The sequence below is a fragment of the Belonocnema kinseyi genome, chromosome 2, assembly GCF_010883055.1.
Source record: "Belonocnema kinseyi isolate 2016_QV_RU_SX_M_011 chromosome 2, B_treatae_v1, whole genome shotgun sequence".
In the NCBI taxonomy this organism is placed as follows: Eukaryota; Metazoa; Arthropoda; class Insecta; order Hymenoptera; family Cynipidae; genus Belonocnema; species Belonocnema kinseyi.
Genome location: NC_046658.1, coordinates 83,399,302 through 83,408,878, shown reverse-complemented (window position 1 = coordinate 83,408,878; position 9,577 = coordinate 83,399,302). Strand labels below are relative to the sequence as shown.

The window sequence follows — 9,577 nt, the reverse complement described above, 5'->3', positions numbered from 1 at the left end:
TGTAAGTATCACATACCCTTAACCTTGTTTATTGTTGGCTATGGGAAAAAACTACTTTTTTCAAATTTATTTTAGTTTTGTTGCTTTGATTTCTCAGTATTTTCCTGTATTTATATGGATAGTCTTTAAAACCGGGATGCCATTTTTATTTATTTTTATTATTTCAATTCCGCCTCAATTACTTTCTGCCTGATCTACAAAACTTCAGATATTTTTTAGTATTATTTTGATTAATTTAAATTCGAAAATTATAAAAGCTTTCACAGAGAAAAAAAACCAACTAAATTAATTTTACGCTGGAAATAGATATAACTACGCTGGTTTCAGCAGAACATTATTAACCAGCTCATTACTCAGTACATTATTACTTCATCTGATATTTGACCTTTCGCCTTCCATCGATTCTCCATTTACATTCTCCCTCCGGCATTTTTTTATTTAATGTCATTCTCAACCGATCAGAAGACTCCATTATATATTTTTTCAAACCCCTTGGGAGACGATTACCCCGAAGTCCATCACGCTCGACTGATATTCTTTAATCAAAGAAAAAATTCGATTAGACTTTAGGATCCTCTCAAGCCGCTCCAGGCGATCTTGATATTTATCGCCCTTTTTCGATATTTCACAGTACTTCAAAGGATTTTAGAGATTAAAACATTTCAAGAATTTATAAATATTTCGCAAGATTTGAAAGATTTCAACAAATTCCAAGGGGGTTTAAAGATTGAAACTGATTTAAGGGATTTGAAAGGATTTTATAAATAATTATGAAGCTTGTAGAGTATTTTTAATGATTTCAAGGTGTTTCAGAGAATTTCAAAGATTTCTAGGGATTTAAAAAAATTTCAAGATATTTTATTTAAGTGCAGAGGATTTCAATGTTTTGAAGAAATTGCAACAGATATAACAAATTTCAGAATAATTCACTGGATTTAAAAATATTCTAAGAAATTTTCAGAGATTAAGTTTCATGCGATTTTATAGGGTTTCCAAGGACTTAAGAGATTGAAAATTTCAATGAATTTCAAAACACTTAAAGGATTTTATTTATTACAAAGGGATTTAAAAAGGATATCAAAGGTATCAAATTATTTCAAGGCATTTTAGAAAGAATTTCTAGAGAGCTTTAGGGAGTAAATGAAATAGAATGGAATTGAATTTTATGGGATTTCTAAAGATTTCATAGAATTTGATGGGGTTTTAGAGAATTTCAAAGATTAAACAATTTTTTAAGAAATATCAAAAGATATTAATGATTTCAAGATGTTTTATGCGATTTGAAAATATTTTAAAGAGTTTCATAAGTTCCAAGGGATTTTGTAGAATATAACGTATATTTTAAAAGATTCTCAGGAATTTCATGAGATTTCAAATAATTTCGTAGGATTCTACAAAATTTCAAGGCATATTTTCAGGGATTTGGCAATAGTTGAGAGATTCATAGGATTTGGAAAGAGAATAAAAAATGCCATCAGATTATAGTGAATTTCTATGGATTTATTTATATTAAAAAAATTCGAGTGTTTTCCAGGGATTTTAACAGAATTCTAGGGTTTTAAGTAGATACCAGTGAATTTCAATGGATTTCAAAGATTTCAAGAAATTTCTTTAAATATTAAAGATCTCAAGGAATTTTAAACGGCTTAATATTAGGTATATGGTATTTTACACAGTTTCAGAGAATTTGAAAGCTTTCAACAGTTTTAAAGGAATTTTGAAAGATACTAGACAAGATTTAAGAGATTTTATACATTTCAAGTTATTTCAAATGATTTAAAAGAATTTATGATATTTTAAAAGATACTAAGGGATTAAACAAGATTTAAACATTTTTAAGAGTTTCAAACAATTTGGTAAGATTTGAGACAATTTTAAAGGATTTCTACAGATATGAAGGAATTTTAAAGATTTCAAGGGATTCAAAAAGATTGAGAAGTTTCCTAGGAATTTTACAAGGTCTCAACAGATTTCAGGGTTTCTAAAAGGATTTCAAGGATTCATTTATTCATTTTTTTCAAGGATTTCATTCATGGATAAAGTATATTCGATACCATTTTTAAAATATCATTATCTTCTAGATTGAATATTTAAAAAATCGTAAGACGCTATTGTGCAAATATTTTTTTTAATTTATGCAACTATATATTGATACTATTTTTAATTTCTCTAGTGATTCCGAGGCCTGCAGTTTTCAATACTACTTTCCTCCCATTGCAGAGTTGACAAGAAAAAAAGACAATACAAATAAAAACAGAAGTTTTATGTAATAAATGAAAAAACCCAAGTTGCCGTACAAAGTACCTCAACAAATTGCCCCCCCCCCCTCCGAGGTACCTCTTCAGAAGTATTGATGTGGGCCTTGCAAGATTCTAACTTTTTCCCCCCGAATTCTGATGAGGTCCTGATCAAGTAAACTGACATGGGCCACACATTGCTTGTTACGCTTTCGCAACTAGATTACCCTACTTGGGGAAAACTTGTTAGGTTCCTCCCAGATTTTCCGAAGAATTTCCTTTAGTTTCTAATATGATAATAATTGTAAAGGATAAAGATTGATTTCCCATTAAAAAGTACTTTTATTATTTTTTAAGCAAAAATAAGCTTTTAAAACTAACAAACAGAAAGTTTAAAAACTTTTTTTTACTAAAAAGCCTGTTTCCCTGCAAGTAAATATTTTGATCGTTGACGACGCTGAACTCTCAAAACGTGATCGCACTTATTTCTTTGTTAACGAATCAAATTAATTTACATCATTCACTTTTTGTATTGAGCAATGATATTCTTTCATTTACACCCAAAAACAACTAATATCACTTCGCCATTTAAAAAGTCGAATATTGTTTACGTCACGTTAGGGCTGATTTTCACGACGTGGTTTTTCGAAATGTAAAAATAATTATATAATTAATGTTCAATATTAATAGGATATTCATAATTAAATTAGTGAAATGTATAAATAATATTGTTATATATTAAATAAAGTTAATAATTAATTGTTGAGGTATGGGGCAAGCCTCGCCAAAACCACACCAACAAAATATTTAACATCATTCGTGTCTAGATGTCACCCAATAATTTTCTAGTCCGATCACGAGTGTATGTCTGTAAATAATTAAAGATGCCCCTGTTTTAAAGCCCCGTTAATGTCCGATTTTGATTAAAAAATACCTTTTACTCAACAAAGAAATACTAGTCAGGGCCTTTTCAGCGCCACTTTTTAAATGGGGCTAAAAAGGAACATTTTTGCACATTTGGCCTTTAGTTTATATACGGTACTGGATCGTCTTCGACATGTTAATTATTCCGCACATGTATCTTGTTATGCACAACATCAGTTAATGATATTAGTACCATGTATAGACTCATAATAGACCTGTATTATCAATCTTAATTATATATTAAGAATGCAATAGGGAGAATAGTTCAGCCAAATGGAGAATACGTTTTATGCTTCGTAAGAATATGAAATCTCACACAGATATTATAATTGCGTCATTAATAGAGCGATTCGGGAGTGAAGTAGTAGTTTAAAAGCCACCAAGTAAATTTCTATTTTGAACTTTATGAACCTTGAGGGACTTATCTATGTCGGTGAATGCACATAGATTTTCGGTAGAAGCTCATGGTCTTATGTGAAGATTATCTGGGACTAGAAATTTTCGGCAGGGTTAAAATGAGATGGTGAAGTTAGAAGATTTATACTGAAAACAATGAATGGCTGAGTTGGCTATTTTATCCCTATTAATTTGAAGTTTGAACCCATTCTTCTTGGAATTTAGTAAATTTTATTATTTCACGTACTAACATATGCGAGGAAAATAGAAAAAGTAGCTGTTTTAGGTTATACATGGAAAAAGCAGTTAACTGTCTTACAGAATTTATTGCATGAATTATAAAAAATCGATTAGACAGTAAAGATATCATGGAATCAAACAAGTCTCCTTAACAACGAAATTGGAAAATTCATTCCTGAAGTTGTACGAAATTGATGTTTTATAAAAACGTTTCTTTGTGTGGGCAATCAGAATTGGTGCACTTCTAAAACACAAAGTTGAAAATTTATTTATTGCGATTGTATAAACTTTTAAACAAATGGTTTCTCAATTTTACAGATAAAAAAAAATGTCCATACATTCGAAAAAGATGGATATTCATGGCATAAGGAGTGAAGCTGTCTAAAAAAATACAATTTTTTATTTTAGTAATCTTTTGATAATGACGGAAGTTATCTATTGGTTTCTGTAGACATTGCATATTTTTTCAGGGTAATATTTACTAAATTTAAGGAAAAATGTGTGTCAGATGTTGATTATGCATGAGAAGGGCATTTAGGTAATAGAATGTTTAGTTTACGAGTGTCTTTTATTGGGAATCCGTCTTTTTGTCAGCATAGAAAATATTATTTTATATGAGACGATATACGTATATTTGAGGAACAAAGAGTATGGAAATTGTAGCAATCTCAGTAAAAACAAATGAGGAAAATTTCTATAACTGAGAAAAAAGATTACTTGAATCAAAGAAATGTAATACACTGAAAACGTCCAATCAAATAACTTTTGTGACGAAAGAATATTTTTCTTTTCTTAACAATTAGTGTTTTTCAAAATGAAAAAGTCATTCTTATTAAGAGAAAAATTTCTGTCAAACGGAAAAATATTCGATTGGACGCATTCATGAACTAATTTTTTTTCAAGTAATATTTGTTCTTAGTATACAGTGTACACTAGGAAGATCCAAAAAAATCTAATTTGGCTCAAAGTTGACACATAAGATCTCTGTTTTTCATTTTTTTGCCACAGATTATTCTGATTCAAAAACGAAATGTTTTTAAGAATATTTAACTTATTTACAGTTCTTTAAAACATTTTAATTTGTTGTTCACACTGCATTGCTCATTGAGAAGTATTTTTTTATGTTCAATCAAACTTTTAGTCATTGCAGGAAGACTGGTATTTATTTGAAGCATTTTTTGTAACTAATTGGTATTTTTTAGATTTATCTTTTTTAAATAATTATGTTTTGAAATAAGTGTTTAAGTTTTATCTTTTTCTGCAATTCATGCAATAATTTTTCATTTTTAGGAGAAAAAATTTTGTTTGACACCATTATCCAAGTATGTAAAATTCATTACATATTAATTGTATATTTTAATGGAAAAACGATAAAAAATCTGATTTTTCTTGTTTTAAATTTGGTTAAATATGTCGCTTGTCATTAAATATTTAAATATTATACAAATTCTTTATACAGTTTTTGTATATTGATCATGAAAAATAGAAAAATAATATCACAACAACTGAATCTGATTTTTATGAAATAAAATCTGATAGATAAAACCAAACTTTCCATGAACAATGTAAAAAAATTACTTAAACAAATATTAATTACGTAATGAATTTTCATAGCATATAAAGAATTGGAAAAGGGTATCAAAAAAAAGTTGCTTTTAACAATCGTTAATTACAGCATTAATAATAGAAAAATATCAATTTCAATACAACTGGTAAAAGCTCGGAACAAAGATGAGTCTAACTATCAATGACTAATTGAGTTATTAGGATAAAAATTTTTTTAGGCAAATGAAATTTGTTTAAACCAAAAGTTTGACCCTAGAAAAGGTGGATTTCAGTTTTACGAAAAAAAAACATTTTCTCTTTTTAATCTTACGGGATTTTCAGGGCCTTTTGGAAACTTCTCAAAATTAATCGAATTGGCTCAAACTTGAACGGACTTTTTTCCGAGACCCTCACAAAGATGGTGGATGGCATGCCCTCTTTTTGAAAAAAAAAATTCTATATGGTATAATTTTGGACTACCCTAGAGTATACCACAATATCAGTTTACTTTTAGTTTAGACAAACTTGTCTGAATTCAAGCCAAATTGGTATAAATTTAAGACATTCTGAATTTCAGAATTGAGTCTTAAATTAAGAGAAACTTTCTTTAAATTCAGTCAAATAAATTAAGTAAGTTTATAATTTCAACTATTGTGGTCGGTTTAATGATAATTGAAGGGGTTAATTAGAATACACCTGTTTTTTAATATTGGGTTACGGTTGAATGATCGGATCGTTGCAGCTTGGGACAATCTTATCAAGACCTTATATTAACATTAATTATGTTAATGAAAAGCGAGCTTTAACCTTAGTCCGTGCAGTAGTGTACAAAAAAAGTCAGATACGACTTGATAAAGTTGCGTATCACAAGTAAACATAGAAGTTGCTGAGGAAGGTAGCAAGATTGCAGAGAGTTCATCTTCGTGGGAACGCACAATATTTAAATTAGTCTATTATGCAGGCACTGAGGCACGAAAATACTCGAAGTTCAAATTTATTGGTAATATTTGATATAGTATTATGGCACTGATTAGTATTACGGAATTTTTCGTAAATATGACTGGTCAAGTATATCGCTAGGGCTTGTCCTAAGGAAAATTCTGTAACTGTAGACAGTTCAAAATATTATAAGTATATAACGATATGACGAATTTAAATGAACCATGAATGTTCAGGTGTCATCTTCAATCGAAATAGATATTTTTTTATAACACAGTATAACTATTACGATTCTATTTTATATAATTTCGTAGAATTCTTGTAATTATAATTTATGAGCCAATAGAAAATATGACTTTGTTGGAATAGAATGAAAAGTGATGGGTTGAAAATGTAAACTTTTTAGAACATTTTTCAATTTTGAAAGTTATTTCAATTTTTAAGATTTTTGAATTGGGAAGATACTGAACATTTGCAAGTTGAAATTTATCAAATTCGAACACATAAAAGTTAAGTCAATATAAATCTAGACTCTTTTTTATTTAAGAACTATATATAATGTAACCAGTTTTAACCAATCAGCTTAAATTTTAATGTATTTCTGCTTTAAATATGTTTAACGATTTTCCTTAAAAATACATTTTTATAAGAACTTATGACACAAGATGAAAAAGAAGAAATAGGGGGCGTTTTTTCATTAAAATGTTGAAATACAACATTTTAAAGAAAAACAAATGTTTAGAAATGGCGAAGCAAATACTTTACAAACACATACTTGGCCCATTAGCTCAGTTGGTTAGAGCGTCGTGCTAATAACGCGAAGGCCGCGGGTTCGATCCCCCCATGGGCCAAATTTTTTTTCTTAGAAATGCTATTATTACTACTACTTCTACTACTACTACTACTACTACTACTACTACTACTACTACTACTACTACTATTATTTATTATTATTATTACCTTTTCTAGGGTCAAACTTTTGGTTTAAACAAATTTCATTTGCCTAAAAAAATTTTTATCCTAATAACTCAACTAGTCATTGATAGTTAGACTCATCTTTGTTCCGAGCTTTTACCAGTTGTAAATAGGATTTGAGGTTGAAAGAGGGCTATTGATTAAATAGCATTTTTCTCTCAGTACAGATCGAAGTTTTTCTTCTTCCGATAAATGGTTTCAAATCAACATCTTTCGAAATCAAAGTATAAGAAGAAAGGAATAATATTTCAATTCATCAGAATATTGATAAATTGAATTTTGAAGTAATTATATTTCAAATATTTTTTTTATATTTCTAAATAATGTTTAAGATTTGACACAATGCCTTTGTTAAATGTACATTTGTTCATGAATTCTTAGATGTTCTTGAAAAGAAACTTTATCTTTGTGTACATTGTCTTATGTGTATAAAAACAGGCGTCACATGGATTTTCATCATCTGCGTTACTGCGTACATACAAAAAGTTATAAATAGTACTTGAATTATTTATTGCGAAAGTATATTGCGTTCTTAATTCGACAAAATTAAGTACCATCCTAAAGCTGTGTTAGTAAAAGTAATTCGGTATAGCCATTGTAAACTTTTCTCATAAGATCATGATGAAGCAATTGTTAAATTATAGGCGAGTATATTCAAATTTTCATGGGTATTTAATATATTTTTCATAAATGAAACATTCTACAATCTACCTAAACATTTTATAACTCATTTTTCCCGTATGGATGATTCTCCCGTTAGCGCTCGATTTGAGCATCGAGCTATAAAAAAATGTTCGCAATATAAGATAAAATTAATGTACTTATTACATACGATTAAGGATTCATAAAAAAAGAGACGCAGCAAAAGTTTGCCCAACTTTTTCCTTTATAAAATTATTGAAATTAATTAGGAAAAAAAAACGATTCTTTGCGAATATTCTCAAGTCAACCACAAGTTATACATCTATCATTTTAATTAAATGGTTTAATTCATTTATAGTCTTCTACGTGTTATTGTAAGTATTCCCATGCCAGTCTATTACAATTTTTTGATGCCCTTTATCGAGTATAGAGTCATGCGTATATTTGGCAATGTAAAATTGCGTGTAAAATAGCTAACCGTCATTATTAAATTGATTTACAGGTGCGTGCACCAAATATTTTGACATATTTTAATTTACGGGCAACGATTAGTTTCAAATTCCCTTGGAAAGTAAATTACATCATTAATTAAATATAAGATTTTTACATAAAATAAATCTGACATATAGTTATCAATATATGTATAAATAATAATAAAGATATAGATGAAATATGGTTAAATAAAACAAATTTTCTGGTTGAATAAAAAAAAATTCATCTGTTAAAAGATTTCTGTATGTACTTCAATGCGTCTATGTCAGTGATGTTGATTGTTTTCGTGTTTGTACTCGGAAGGAAAATTAGCATTGCATTACGAAAATATCGGTAATAATACGAAAGAAATTAAGAAAATGTACTTAAATTAATAAAATTCAGTATCTTCGATCTAGTATACATTTTCTTAAGACAAGATATATTTTATTTATACGATAAATAGAAATGTAAACCCTAGAATAGATTGACAATTTCTTTTAGAAGTATGTAGTTTTACTGAATACTAAATTTTATCGGAAAGTTGTACATAGATCCAACGAAAAAACTTGAAGAATGATAAAACTCATGTCTTCGGTAGAGAGTAGGAACTATTTTTAATATAACTTCATATACTTTATATATATGTACACGAACATAAGATATTGAATATTAAATAATGTGAAAATAATAAAAATGTTACTTAAGCTTTTTACTAACGCAACAATAAATTAAGTAGCATTTTTTACTATAACGCATACCATTTTTATAGATATGGAGGGTATGCCTATTATGCATGATAAATGTTTATTTATGAATTACAACATCCTTGACTCATAAATATTAGTCCTTGGATTTCAAAATACTTTTAAAAGTACTATTTTATGATATTTTTATTATTTTTAGTATTTATATTCGAATTTAAATTTTAAATGTTGAAAAAAGGAAATTATAAAAATATTTGAATGAATTACGGGGAAGTTTGAACAATAAATTATACAATTTATGATTTATAGAAATATTTGTATTATGTTGACAAAATAATATGATGGCTCAGCAACTTCTGGGGATTAAAAATGATGTAGCTCAATTAAATTTAGTTGAAGATCTGTATACCAGGTGTATACATATGAAACCGGTATTTTTTCAAGAAAAAAACACATTTATTTCAAGAGAATGATAACAAATATTTTATTCAAAGTATGCGC

General features: G+C 28.1%; 1 protein-coding gene and 1 non-coding gene across 2 annotated transcripts in view; one reads left to right on the top strand and one right to left on the bottom strand.

Moving 5' to 3' along the window:
- Positions 1–3,987: 3,987 nt before the first annotated feature.
- Positions 3,988–9,577, bottom strand: part of LOC117168432 — a 41,165-nt gene continuing 35,575 nt past the window's right edge. The window contains exon 5 of the mRNA XM_033354077.1: positions 3,988–4,041. Within this exon, the coding sequence (XP_033209968.1) occupies positions 4,025–4,041 (17 nt within the window). The 3' untranslated portion in view covers positions 3,988–4,024. The remainder of the gene's footprint in view (positions 4,042–9,577) is intronic.
- Trnai-aau lies at positions 7,059–7,132 on the top strand. Its single transcript has one exon. It is a non-coding gene; the product is annotated as a tRNA-Ile (tRNA).